Source organism: Mustelus asterias, chromosome 1 (genome assembly GCF_964213995.1).
Source record: "Mustelus asterias chromosome 1, sMusAst1.hap1.1, whole genome shotgun sequence".
Classification (NCBI taxonomy): domain Eukaryota; kingdom Metazoa; phylum Chordata; class Chondrichthyes; order Carcharhiniformes; family Triakidae; genus Mustelus; species Mustelus asterias.
The window spans coordinates 26,030,472-26,045,546 of NC_135801.1; the positions used below are offsets into that span (position 1 = coordinate 26,030,472).

The window sequence follows — 15,075 nt, forward strand, 5'->3', positions numbered from 1 at the left end:
TCCTGGGCATGAGGAAAAATTTGCAGGGCTGCGGAGAAAAGACAGGGAAATGGCACTCGGTGAGCCGCTCCTTCAGGAGGCCAGCACAGACACGTAGGCCAAATGGTTTCCTTCTGCGCTCCATGGGCGGGATTCTCCGGCCGCGCTCCTCCCTAGGCCGGAAAATCCCGTCCGAGTTCAACGGACCTTTGCATGGTTTGCCCCCGTCCGCTATGATTCCTGTGGTGGGAGGAATGGGAAAATCCTGCCTTATGACTGTAATACAGCAGACCGTCCCCTGGTTCATGCTGATCAGGTTAGATGAATTGGTGGAAGGTGGATCATGTGGAGGGTGAACACTGGCATGGACCAATTTCACGGAAATTCTGTCTAATTCCATATCATTTCAAATTAAACTCTTTTAATAGCTGTAACTAGGTAGCATTGGATGATCAGCTTGCTGAATAAATTCAAGTCTAAATAGGGAGAGTGTTAATTCCCTTCACCTTGTGGAATCAGAAGTTAAAATTGGCAGCGGTATTTGCATTCCCATTCTCACTTCCAGTGGTGTTAAAATACTGTCCTTGGTGGAGGCTGAAATGCCCACTTGATTAAGTAGGAGCCTCATGAGGACATGATAGTCGAGGTCCTGTCATTTTGGTCGGATCCCAATGGCATTTTAACCAAGGAAAGAAAGAGACGGTGGCATTCTGACCATCATCGGGTTTTTAAACTTCTTGTAATATTGATCTGCAGTTCTGGGGGTGAAAGAGATGACATTCATTGTTGCAGCCACGTCCTTTAACTTAACACTTTTTGAGCCTCTTTTGACAGAAATTCAGTAGTCTCTCTCTCACTCTCTCTCTCTTTCTCTCTCTCCTCTCTCTCTCTTTTTCTCTCAATGTGGAGATGCCAGCGTTGGACTGGAGTGGGCACAGTAAGAAGTCTCACAACACCAGGTTAAAGTCCAACAGGTTTATTTGGAATCACGAGCTTTCGGATGCTGCTCCTTCATCAGGTGATTTGGTGAAGATGGAGCAGCGCTCCAAAAGCTTGTTATTCCAAATAAACCTGTTGGACTTTAACCTGGTGTTGTGAGACTTCTTACTGTGTTGACCAGACTCCCAGGATTTGGTATGTCTCAGCTAGTGACCAGTGACCTTTTGCCACTTGGCACCACATTGTGAGAGTGCCTTCCATTGGATGAGATGCAAAGAGGATCAAAGCAACTAAAACATTCTAAGCTGAAAGTGGGCAAAGCTGAGATTCAAAACAGTTGTCAAGAGAATAAAGTCACAAGCTTCCATGGGTATTGAACAAATAAAAATAAATTATACAAGATCAGAAAGATAAAACAATTTACAATATCTAGCTATTGTTCTAACGTTCAGGATTAAGATGAGGTACATGTGCATTAACAGGAGAGGTGTTTGAGCACCACATATTGAATACAGGAGTTGGGACGTCTTGTTGAAGTTGTATAAGACATTGGTAAGGCCACACTTGGAATACTGTGTGCAGCTCTGGTCACCCTATTATAGAAAGGATATTATTAAACTAGAAAGAGTGCAGAAAAGATTTACTAGCTTGCTACCGGGACTTGATGGTTTGAGTTATAAGGAGAGGCTGGATAAACTGGAACTTTTTTCTCTGGAGCGTAGGAGGCTGAGGGGCGACCTTATAGAGTTCTATAAAATAATGAGGAGCATAGATAAGGTAGATAGTCAATATCTTTTCCCAAAGGTAGGGGAGTCTAAAACTAGAGGGCATAGGTTTAAGGTGAGAGGAGAGAGATTCAGAAGTGTCCAGAGGGGCAATTGTTTCACACAGAGGGTGGGGAGTGTCTGGAACAAGCTGCCAGAGGTAGTAGTAGAGGCAGGTACAATTTTGTCTTTTAAAAAGCATTTAGATAGTTACATGGGTAAGATGGGTATAGAGGGATATGGGCCAAATGCGGGCAATTGGGATTAGCTAAGGGGTTTTTAAAAAATGGCAGCATGGACAAGTTGGGCCGAAGGGCCTGTTTCCATGCTATAAACCTCTATGACTCTATACTATACAATTAGTGACAGATGTGATCAATGCAGATCCCATGGATTTTTCAGCAACTTACAAAGACTTCAGTAAACACTGTTAGTCAACCAATCTCGTTGAAACTCCTGTCTCTCTCACAAGAGACTCGAACTTTTCACTTTTGAAAGACAAGCCTCTGAACTCCCATAAAACCATTCCAACTTGGACTGCCTCAATGACTGCACACCTCCCAGGATTTCAACCTTGTCACCCAAAATTCCATTCCCTGCATTTCCAAGTCTGCGTTCCAGTCTCTCCTCACTGGCACAATGTCAACACTTTAATAGCCGGCTAGCTTCAGTGAGCTGGCACTGCCCAGAATTTCGCAAAGTTCCAATCTTCCCAGCTGCACAAAGCAATAAATGGCACCAGGGCTTCTCCTGACCCCAAACGGCACAGAGCTATCAAACAGCTCCTTAGACTTCTCCTGAGTCTCAGCTATACAGAGCTAGCTAACAGCAACACTTTAGCTGCCTGGAGTCTGCTAACAATAGTACCTTTTTACTATGGCCCTTTCCTTTGCTACAGAAGACACAGTCTCCCAATGAACACACAGATGAATTTAAACCCTTCCAAACCCACGACCACTTCCATCTAGAAGGGCAAGGGCAGCAGATACATGGGAACACCACCACCTGCAAGTTCCCCTCCAAGCCACTCACCATTCTGACTTGGAAATACATCGCCGTTCCTCCACATTCGCTGGGTCAAAATCCTGGAATTCCCTCCCTAACGGCATTGTGGGTCAACCCACAGAACATGGACTGCAGCGATTCAAGAAGGCAGCTCACCACCACCTTCTCAAGGGCAACTAGGGATGGGCAATAAATGCTGGCCAGCCAACGACGCCCATGTCTCACGAATGAATTTTTTAAAAATGTTGTCAGGATTCACGGCTGTTTGGCATACAGTGTATCAGTGATACACGTGGCATTGGCAGGCTGCCTGTGGAATTCTAGGTCGTTTACATGGAATCCCTCAGGGAACTGAAGAAGTTGCATTCCACTTTGATCCGGTTATTCGAAAGTTACACCCTTGTTCATAAAACATTAACCAAAGTTACCAGGCGCTAGCCAGTACTCAAATTTCCAATAATATTATTGCAGAGATGGCCACCCAGAGCTGGGAGGATGCCAACCCATGCTTGCTGTAGCAGCATTTAGCTGTAAGTGACCAATCATTGGGGTGGTTTTTTTTTGTTAAATCAGAAGTGGCAGATATCCAGCAAACTGATTTTTCAGTAATTTATTTTCCGTTTCTGGGGCTTTACATTCTGGGGGGGCTTTAAATTTAGAGCAAAATCTCTTTTACGATCCCAAACATCATTAGACTTAATTAAACTTGTAATAATGTTAAAAATCACTTTGTACCACACTACACTACACCATTGTACATTTAAATCAGCTGCAGATCAAAGGGGACGTACGCCTACAGGAACCATGCAGAGTAAGAGCATTGCGTTAGAACACTTTGTTTTTAAAACCTTGAAATATATTCAACAACATGATTGCATAAGTTTACAAATTGGGTGCAGCGGGAAACAGGCAGCTGGTGGGAAAGGGTTCATTGCAATCACCGCTTTCATTCATTTACGGGTTGTGGGAGTCGCTGGCTGGGCCAACATTTATTGCCCATCCCTAATTTCTCTTAGGTGCTGGTGAGCTGCCTTCCTGAACCACTGTAGTCCTTCTGGTGTAGGTACACCCACAGTGCTGTTAGGGTGGGAGTTCCAGGATTTTGACCCAGCCACAGTGAAGGATGGTGGCACAGCAGTTAGCATTGCTGCCTCACAGCGCCAGGGACCCGGGTTCGATTCCCGCCTCGGGTGACTGTCTGTTTGGAGTTTACATGTTCTTCCCGTGTCTGCATGGATTTCCTCCGGGTGCTCCAGTTTCCTCCCACACTCCAAACATGTGTAGGTTAGGTTGATTGGCCATGCTAAATTGCCCCTTAGTGGTAGGGGGATTCGCAGCGTAAACACGTGGGGTTACGGGGATTGTTGTCGATGCAGGCATGATGGGCTGAAAATTGTCAGAAAACCCATCTGGTTCACTTATGTCCTTGAGGGAAAGAAATCTGCCGTCCTTGCCTGGTCTGTCCTACATGTGACTCCAGGCCCACAGCAAAGTGGTTGACTCTTAAATGCTCTCTTACATGGCCTCAGTTCAAGGGCAAATAGGGATGAGCAATAAATGCTGGCCCAGCCAGCAAAGCCCACATCTCCTAAACCAAAAAAAAAGGTGTTGCCTCAGAGGCCTTGGTGAGTTGCTGCAGTGTATCGTGTAGATGGTACACACTGCTGCTATTGTTGGCGGTGATGATGGGGGGATCAAATGTTTGTGGATGGGCTGCTTTGTCCTGGATGGGGTCAAGCTGTTTGAGTGCTGTTGGAGCTGCACCCATCCAGACAAAGTGGCGAGTATTACATCACACTCCTGACTTGCACCTTATTGATACTGGACAGGCTTTAGGGAGTCAGGAGCTGAGTTACTCACTGCAGGAGTCTTAGCCTTTGACCTGCTCTGGTCACCACAGCATTTATATGGCTAGTCCAGTTGAGGTTTTGGTCAATGATAATCTCAGAATGTTGCTAGTGATGGATTCAGTGATGGTAACGCCATTGAATGTCAAGGGGCAATGGTTAGATTCTCTTGATGGAGATGGTCATTGCCTGGCACTTGTGTGGCAAAAATGTTATTTGCCCCTTTTCAGCCCAAAACTGGATATTGTCCAGAACTTACTGCATTCGGACATGGACTGCTTCAGTATCTGAGGCGTTGTGAATAGTGCTGAACCTTGTGCAATAATGAACGAACATCCCCACTTCTGACCGTATGATGGAAGGAAGATGCTTGGTTCCAGGACACTGCTCTGAGGAACTCCTGCAGTGATGTCCTGGAGCTGAGAGATTGACCTCCAACCGACACAACCATCTTCCTTTGTGCCAGGCATGACTCCAATCAGGAGGGAGTTTTCCCCCTGATTTCCATTGACTCCAGTTTTGCCAGGGCTCCTTGATGCCATACTCGGTCAAATGATGCCTTGATGTCAAGGGCTGTCACTCTCACCTCACCTCGGGAGTTCTGTTCTTTTGTCTATGTTTGAACCAAGGCTGTAATGAGGTCAGGAGCTGAGTGAATTTGGTGGAATCTAAACTGAGCGTCAGTGAGCAAGTTATTGCTGAGCAAGTGCTACTTGATAGAAAACAGAAAATGCTGGAGAAATACAGCACGTCTGAAAGCATCTGTGGAGAGAGAATAGAGCCAGTGTTTCAAGTCCGGTGACCCTTCATCAGACCCCTTCTATCACTTTACTGATGATCGAGGGTCGACTGATGGGGCAGCAATTGGATGGGTTGGATTTGTCCTGCTTTTGTGTGCCGGGCACATCTGGGCAATTTTCCACATTCTCAAGTAGATACCAGTGTTCCCATGGTGAAAGGGACCATGTGAAATTGATGCTTGTTTGTTTGACTCAGACATGGAGTCATCATTACTCATTAGCTCACTGCCTGTTCGGTGGGGGTTTGGGAGAACAATGGTTGGAAAAGATTGAGGCTGCGGGTTGCACATTGGCTATAATGGTCAAGAAAACTTCATAAATGGAACATTGGCTGCAAGTGGCCCTGAGGACACTCAGGTTTTCTGATGCATCTTTGAAAAGAAAACGCATTTATTAAAGAATCCCTACAGTGCAGAAGGAGGCCAATCGCCCCATCAAGTCTGCACCGACCCCAATCCCAGCCAGGTCCTATCCCTGTAACCCCACATATTTACCCTGCTAATCCCCTGATACCAGGGTCAATTTAGCATGGCCAATCAACCTAACCCGCACATCTTTGGACTGTGGGAGGAAATCGGCACACTCGGAGGAAACTCATGCAGACACGGGGAGAATGTGCAAACTCCACACAGACAGTGACCCGAGGCTGGAATTGAACCTGAGTCCCTGGCACTGTGAGGCAGCAGTGCTAACCACTGTGCCACCATGCCGTGTGGCACATTTGATGACCACACATGGTTGGAAATGAACTTGCAGCCAATGAGGAATAGTTATTGTTGTAATATAGGAAACACAGCAGTCAATTTGTATGCTCCCAGAAACGGCAGTACGATGATGATCAGATCATCTGTTTTTATGATGTTGACTGAGGGATAACCTTTGGCCAAGATATCAGAGATATCTACCCTTCTGTTTTTCAAAATGGTGTCGTGGGACCCTTCATATCCACCAGAGATGGCAGCTGGGCCTCAGTTTAACACCACGTCAGAAAGACAGGACTTCCTCCATATTGCATTGGGGTATCAGCTTTAATGGGCTTGAACTCACAACCTTCTCATTCAAAGGAAAGAGTGCTACCAAGAGAGGCGCAGTGAACATCAGAGGCCCTGATTCAGAGGGCAGAAGGAATGAGGGGTACAGTTCCATCCAGAAAACATCTCCACTGCCGGAGAGAAAAGTTCACTGAGGGGGGTTATTTCTGGGAGCTTAGTTCCCTGAGCATGGCTGCCATACAGTCTACTGACCTCACCAGAGTTATCAAGTAAGAAAACTACCTTCTTATTCTCCCCTCACAACTGCAAAACCTGCATCGTCAGTACTCACAATACGCCCCTCCCTCATTCCTATTACTCACCTACAACCATTGCCTATCATTCCACTTACTCACCTTTCTTCTCACACATTTTCACATCCTACTTTCACTGCAATTGCAACCTTACATCTCACGCCTCACATAAATGACAGGTACAGTCACTAACTACCTCACAAACAACGTCACTTCTTTTTGCAGTGGAAGGTCACATCCACATTGTGCCGATTAGGTGCAGGCAGAGGAGATTGAGTCCACCGTCACACTCTATCCTCTGTAAAACAAAAGGTGCTGGGTGTCACGAGCAAGAAATTGAGTTGTAATTCCAGCTGTAGCCAAGTATTTAATTCACTTTGTTCTGCAAGATTAAGGATGCTCACTTCAAATAAAGCAATAAATAGAGTGAAACTTTAGTTAAAAGCAATTAAAAACTGCAGATGCTGGTATGGAAAAATTAAGTTACCACAGTTGTGGAAATTAAGTTATGACAAACAACTCTGTTAAGTGACGGAAAATGATTATTAGCCAAACAAGGTCCTCAGTGAGGCCAGCGCTTACGTACTCAGGATAAGCGGTGAATCTAAACCTTGTGTTACTGTGCTAAATATTTGGGAATAAATGCACAGATATAGCCTGATACTCCATTATCAGCATTTATCACATATCTGTTTCTTTAAAAGTGGACACCTGAAAATAAATATTTGATGGATATTAGTGTCGAATAAACAGAAACAGTGGAGTAAGTCCTCCACTCTGATGAGTGCTTGTAAATGCACTGTATAAAAAAGTAGCTTGCATTGGGATACCTTTGAACGTGTATAATGTTTGAAATGATACTTGAAACTTGTACATCTGATGTGCTAAGTGCAATTCTACAAGATGTAAATTTTAAATTTAAACTTTAAAGTTTCCAGCCTCGGCCACAGGATGAAAATAAGACTCTTCCAATAACAAAATTCCAAAAAGCAAGATACAGTGAACTATAACTGTTACATTTTCTGTATGAATCAACAGAACGGCACAGTGAAATTCACTGTTCACTATGTCTGTTCTCCTTGCTAGCAGGTTAATTAAAAAGCTTGAAAGATTTGAGTACCCACTGTGCATTATTTGTATTAATCCTCAAAAAGCAAGGGGAGAGTCATTGTTGTGGCGATTGACAATATGGGACGGCATGTGCATTGGGGTTCTGTCCACCTTAAGCTTCTTCTCCCCTTCCTACTTTAACCTCACACTCTGCATGACAAAGTGTAATTGTTCTCACCAGTCGCTTCGGTCTCAACTCTCCCTTTGCAAACTTTTGTCTGTCTTTATGACAAGCAAGGAGTCAGATTTCAATATTTCAACAAGGCTTTTTAACACAACTGTATTGATTGATTTAACATGCTTGGTGAACATAAGGGAAAAAAGAAATCTTTGGAGAGCCTTTACTCACAAGATTTGATGGATTGGATAGACTGCATGATAATATGAGTTGTACAGTCAGTAAGCAGAAAGTATGAAAGAGGCGGAGTAGTCTTTTCTTGTTCCCTACCTTCCTGTGCTCTGATTTCACAGTTTCTGCCCTGTGTGCTACCTTGAAATTGATAATTGTTTGCAATTGTCCTCTTGTTCAGCGTTTCTCTGGGAAAAAGCTATGGAATAAAAGGACCTTTTGGTGTTTTCTTGGTTATATGTCATCTGAGGACGTAGCAGCTAACACCGTTGTATCTCTCTTTCTGTACAGCCCTGCAGCGACGGCTGTGATATCCTTGGCTTTCGGCCAATACATACTGGAGCCAATTTTTATGCCCTGTGGAGTCCCAGAAATTGCCATCAAGATGGTCACCACCATTGGAATCAGTAAGTTTTCTAACATTGTGTTCAGTGAAGCTATAACTTATTTTCCCATTCTCCAATTATATTATTTTAATATATATCAAAAGGGGAATTTTACTGCATTCTACTGTGTACTAAAATAGCATGGAAAATAGTTGTACAATGCTTCAGGAAGCAATACATTTAAATTGTCTGATTTTCATCCCCTGCTCTGTGATAGTAACTGGACAGTTAGAGGTGGATAGATTGGTTCTGAAACATTGGGCTGAATTTTCGTCCCAAGGCAGAGGAGGTTATAGAAACTTGTGTGCTGGCAGGTTTCTCGCTCCCTGTCGATGTGCCAGTCTGCCACCATGTTCCTGCCTCCTGCCTGTTTGCAGGGAAGTGGTTTTTGGGCCAGGGGTGGGTAAAAGATCAACGGCGAAAGGCAGGTAAAAGATGAACAGCGAGGGATTAATTTCCGTTCCTTTCCCAAGGGTTAGCCAATTAGGCCAATTAAGATATCAGTTGAGGGCGCTGTTCGAATGCTCACTCAATCTTCCAGATGCCAGATGGCACCCCACCACCCACAACCCCCTGAACCCCTAACACAAAATAATGCAACTGAGCAGTAGAGAGACCTCAAGTGGAATTGTTGACGGGAGGACCTTTAATAGGTCCGAAGGTGTTAAGGATTTCTATTTCATGCTTTCAAAGGCCTTCATTGTATTTTTAATTTTTGCCTTTTGCTTGTTGTCAGGTAGGTTTTCAAGAGCCTTTGTATGTTTTTTGTGATTGCTATTCTGCTTTCTTGCCCTGAGCTCCCGTTATTGGCATCATTGGTTGGTAATAAGCATAAGGAAGTGGAGGGAGTATAGAAGGATCCCAGGCAACTTAGGCTATCCAAGAGGGCACTCGCACTGACACCCACATCTCTGTACTTACAGAGGTACTATACTTCAATTTGGCAGATGTCTGCAGGGTGAGAACATAAAGATAAGAAGCAAGAGTAGGCCATTTGACCTCAGGAGCCTACTCCACAATTCAATCAGATTATACCTGATCTTCAAATCTACTTTTGTGCTTGAACCCTTGAGTCCAAAAATCTATCGATCTCAACCTTTCATGTGGGGTAGAGAATTCCAAAGATTCGCACCCTCTGTGTGAAGGATTTCTCCTCCTTTTACTTTCCTAAATGGGTGGTCTGTTATGCTGAGACCAAGCCCCCTAGTTCTAGACACTCAAACTATACAAACACATAATTTGGAGCATGAGATGGCCATTTGGCCTGTTCCACTATTCAATAAGATCATGGCTGATCTGATTGTGGCCTCAAATCCACATTCTGCCTGCCCCCCCATAACCTTTGACTCCCAGGAGAAACAGTCTCTCATCGTCAACAGTGCCAAGCCCTCTCAGAACCTTATGTGCTTCAATGCAATATATAAATAGGATTCTTTACCCATTGACTGTACCAGCAGACCCTTGTCACCATTAGGTCATCGGGAAGCAGCGTTAACTGCTTGATCACACTCGCCGAGATGTCAGCCAACATTCTGCCGGCCTTCTCCAACTTACCTAGGAGTGCTTATGGGCACCTGCCTTCGCAAGGTCTGGGTCAGCCAAGGGAGCAGCTGCTGAGCAGTGCCATCTGCTGCAAGGACGTCTGTGGCTACAAGGTGGCGAAGAGTTGGCACACACAGAGACACTAACAGTCAGCTGGGGCCTGCAGCTTGGTTGCACTGCCTCGCTGGCACGCTGTAGCGCTGGCTCATGGAACGGTGCAGAGGGAAACATCACATACAGCACCACTTCAACTTCAGCAACCATCCTATAGAGTATGCCAGGTGCTGAAATGCACTCACTTGCCTGCAGACTCATGCCAGCACTTGGGGAACCTTGCCCTTCCCATTGCTTGCCGCTTCTTAATTTCCTGTATTTTCAGCCTTGATAAACACCACCAATCAATTTTACTGCTCAGCAGATACTTTTTACCCCCCTTGGGGTACACCTCTTTAATTGAGCTCATCCCTTTAAATTTCACTTCTATGCAATGTCCCACCAGTGATATCATCCCCAGACCTATGTGAGTTGGCACCTGGATGTGTGCGTAATTACTCAACTGAGGTTACAACAAGGAAATTATGTGTTGCTGGCACTTGAGATTTAATTGGGCCTCAAAGCAGCGCAAAGCAAATTAGGACAGACAAAAGATAAAGATCGGCCCTCCTCTGATATCACACGGGGATAGCTTGTATCCTCTGTCTGGGACTGTTTACATCCAAACCCTTCGTGTGAGGAAAACAGATCGTCACAACAGTGTCAAAAACGCAGGGCTGTTAGAATGAAAACTTAAAAAGCTCACCAAAGCCTGTCTGCATCAAGTTGCTGGAGATGGCGTTCGTAGGATATCACCAGGGATACGTCCGCCCTCTGACTGATGAATGTGTTTTTCACATTCAGATGAAAGTCAAAATGTGTGAGTAATTCCAGACTGTTTCACTGCACTTGTGAGGTTTTTCCATCATCACCTACTTATTAGCAGTGAGTAAAGTGATTTTACCTGCTAATCAGCACAAGTGAAAATCCAGTGGTATATTAATGCCAGAAGAAAAGACTTGCATTTATTGTGCCTCTCAACCTCTCAAAACTCATCACAGCCAATGGCCGCTGTGTTTAGTCGCTGTAAGAACTGCAGAAGCCAATTACAACAATCAGCATTGAAATAAAGGACTGAACATCTATGTTCCAGAATCAGGATCATTGATTCTTTGCAATGTAGGAGGCCATTTAACCCATCGCATCTCCACTTGCTCTCTGAATAAGCATTTTACCTCGTTCCAATCCCCTGCCTTATCCCTGTTACCATGCACATTCTTTCTTTTCAGAAAGCAATCCAATTCCCTTTCGAATACTTCGATTGAACCTGCCTTCATCACCCTCTCAGGAAGATTGTTGCAGAATCCAACCACCCACTGGGTGAATAAGTACTTCCTCACATCACTCCTACTCCTTTTGTCCATTATTTTGAATGCCCTCTAGTAGAATCATAGAATCCCTACATTATAGAAGGAGGCCATTCGGCCCATGCACCGACAACCATCCCACCTAGGCCTTATCTACGCAACCCCACGTATTTACCCTGCTAGTCCCCCTGACATGAAGGGACAATTTAGCGTGGCCAATCCACCTAACCTGCACATCATTGCACTGTCGGAAGAAATGGGAGCACTTGGAGGAAACCCATGCAGACACGGGGAGAACGTGCAAACTCCACACAGTCACGCACAGTGGTTAGCATTGCTGCTTCACAGCGTCAGAGACCTGGGTTCGATTCCTGGCTTGGGTCACTGTCTGTGTGGAGTTTGCATGTTCTCCCCGTGTCTGCGTGGGTTTCCTCCAGGTGCTCCGGTTTGCTCCCACATTCTGAAAGACGTGCTGGTTCGGTGCATTGACCTGAACAGACACCGAACTGTGGTGACTAGGGAAACTTTACAGTAACTTCATTGCAGTGTTAATGTAAGCCTTACTTGTGACTAATAAATTAACTTTAACTTAACAAGGCTGGAATTGTACCCGGGTCTCTGGAGCTATGAGGCAGCAGTGCTAACCACTGTGCCACCATGTCCCTGAGTACTTGATGCTCTCTTGATTGGGAACAGTTTCTCATTACTTATCCTGTCCATACCCCTCAGAATCTTGAATATCTCTATCAAGTCTTCTCTCAGACTTCTTTTTTCCCAAGGAAAATAATTCTAACCGCTTCAATCTATCCTCATAACTATAGTTTTTTACCCCTGAAATCATTGTTGTGAATCTCTCCTGTACTGCCTTCACTTCCTTCTTCAAATAAGGCACTCAGAAATGAATGTGATATTCCAGATGAGGCCTAACCCACATGTTATACATGTTCAATGTTACCTTTGGTGGGAGTGGGTTAGCTGAGTTGGCTGGACAGCTGGTTCATGATGCGGAGCAACGCCAATGGCACGGGGTTCAATTCCTGTACTGGCTGAGGTTATTCATGAAGGCCTGTTTTCTAAATCTTACCTGTTGCCTGAGGTGTGGTTACTCTTAGGCTAAATCACCACCAGTCAGCTTAATAAACTTTATCTGCCACTTGTCTGCATAATCCGCCAACATGTCCATGTCCTTTTGAAGTTCAAGACTGTCTTCACCACAATGTTTCTAATCTTTGTATCATCTGTAAATTTTGAAATCGTGCCCACAGTCTAGGTCATTAATATATACCAGGAAAAGCAAGAGCCACAATACTGACCCCCGGGGAACTCCACAACAAACCTTCCTCCAATCTTAAAAACAACCATTTATCACTACTCTATTTCCTGTCACTTAGTCAATTTCTTATCCAAGTGCCTATTTTCCCTTTCATTCCATAAGCTAGAATTTTTCTCACAAGTGTGATGTGCGACGATGATTGAAAGATAACTGATTGTTCAAATGAAAGCAGGGAAGACTGTCCTGAGTTGTGGGATCTTTTACCTGAGGAACAGGCAGTGTTGGTTTAATGTCTCATCTGAAAGATGGCACCCCTGACAATGCAGTGCTCCCTCAGTGTTGCACAGAAGTGCGATCCTAGATTATGCACTGTTGAGCATGGCCTGAAGCAAGCATGCTACCGATGAACCATATAGGTGAGTACTGTACATTATAATGCAGGTATTTGCAAATGCACTCAAGGTAGCAATCCCATGTGAGGCTTCAGATGAACTTTATTGTCTTGCTTTATGATTCCAAATGAACCCAAGGATTATGCCCCAGGTTTGTAACATGTAGACTCATCTCTTTGTCTTTCAGCAATAGAGCTAACATGGTTTCCTCTGCAGCTAGGCAACGTACTGCAGCAAACATAAAATGCTGCAAGATATAACGTGAGCGATTTGGAAAGCAATATCTGATAACATTTGTAAGAGGCATTGGCATAGAAATTAGTTCACTGGAAATGTATCACGTGCTAGGGGAGGAAGTCGTTAAGAGGGAGAAAGATGGTTGGTGGAGATGCTGAAATTAAATCTGTGGTAAGTTCCTCGTGGAAGAAGGAGATCGGGAAGGGAGAAAGCAGTGGTTGGCAGCAGCACAGAGTGTAACCTTTCCTTACAAACAGCACTGTGGGTGCACATGCACTAAATAGACTGCAAAGGGTCAGGAAGGTAGCTCACCACCACCATTAGGGATGGGCGACAAATACTGATTATGTCAGTGACCCTCATATCCCTTGAAAGAATTTTAAAAATCATACAGCCATGAGAATCCTACAGGAAAATATATATTTTTTAATTTGATTCTTTTTGGTGGCAGCCTCCAGCAGTCTCATTTAGGACTCTTGGCATGACTGTTTCCGGCCAAGAAAATTGAGCACAGCATGCATGACATCTGGTGCAGCCATTCTCCATCCATTAAAGGATCTGAAACAAGAGTTAGGTCTATCATTTTCAGAGCTAATGGGCCTTATGGCCTTCTTGGAAGGATGCCCTGAGTACCTCCAAGGTACCTTTTCCAATTTGGCATGCACCTATCATCTGGGAAGGCTGATCATGCACTCTGCCACACTTCACAATGCCCATGAGGTGCATGGGGAAAACAGGTGCTGTGTATACAAATTTCCAGGCTATTGGGTTACTTCTCATGAGGGTAAATGCCAAATCGAGTTTCTTTTTCAGCTGTGTGGTTCCTGAAAATGTATACGGCCAACTTGCATAGTCTTGTCCTATTTTAATCTGGTACTTTGGATTCCAACATAAGGTACTGATTGTAACATTGACCCTCTGTTACACGGCATGGATGCTCCACCTCTGAGCAAGTCCTCATCTTTGGTCATTTGCCAGAGGCTCACAAAGCAAAGGATCCTGCAGAACCTGGCATGTTTCCTAACTGTCAGAGTTTTGAGCAGTGGTAGACTATATTGTGCATTTGTGATTTGGAGACAGGGGTTAATGAGGCTGGATGTATACCATCCACCTGAAAATCTACTCTAAACCTCACGTTCATTCATGGTCAGCCATATGTTGTTCCGGATTTGAACGTAGTATAGAATGAGGTGACACTAATTCAAATAGTTTTAATTTGCTTATGATCCCATTCAATTCTAGGAATATAATAAATACACTCCTCTCTGTACACTTCATCCTCTCCAGGTAATAGGGATCATGTTCGTGCAAACACATGGTGCGGAATTTGGCAGATTTCCCAGAATGCATACTAAAGTTGTTGATAGGCCTTTGGTCATATTTTTCATTTGGACTGGGAAATGCTTAGTGCAGTCGATGAGTTTTTTTTTCATTTGTGGACATGGGCGTCGCTGGCTGGCCAGCATTTATTGCCCATCCCAGTTGCCCGAAGGCAGTTGAGAGTCAACCACATTGCTGTGGCTCTGGAGTCACATGTAGGCCAGACCAGATCAGGATGGCAGATTTCTTTCCCTAAAGATCAAAAGTGCATCAGATGGGTTTTTTCGACAATCGACAATGGTTTCATGGCCATCAGTAGATTCTTAATTCCGGATCATTTTTATTGAATTCAAATTCCACCATCTTCCGTGGTGGGATTCGGAACCAGGTTCCCAGAATGTTAACTGAGTTTCTGGATTAATAGTCTCGTGATTGTCTGGGCCACTG

The 15,075-nt window shown here is 44.5% G+C and overlaps 1 protein-coding gene across 2 annotated transcripts in view; it reads left to right on the top strand.

Moving 5' to 3' along the window:
* The window catches only part of slc7a11 (solute carrier family 7 member 11), a 188,831-nt gene that overhangs the window by 40,558 nt on the left and 133,198 nt on the right, over nucleotides 1–15,075 (top strand). For both annotated transcript variants that reach the window (XM_078238448.1, XM_078239312.1), the window contains exon 3: nucleotides 8,370–8,485. In XM_078238448.1, the coding sequence (XP_078094574.1) occupies nucleotides 8,370–8,485 (116 nt within the window). The remainder of the gene's footprint in view (nucleotides 1–8,369; nucleotides 8,486–15,075) is intronic.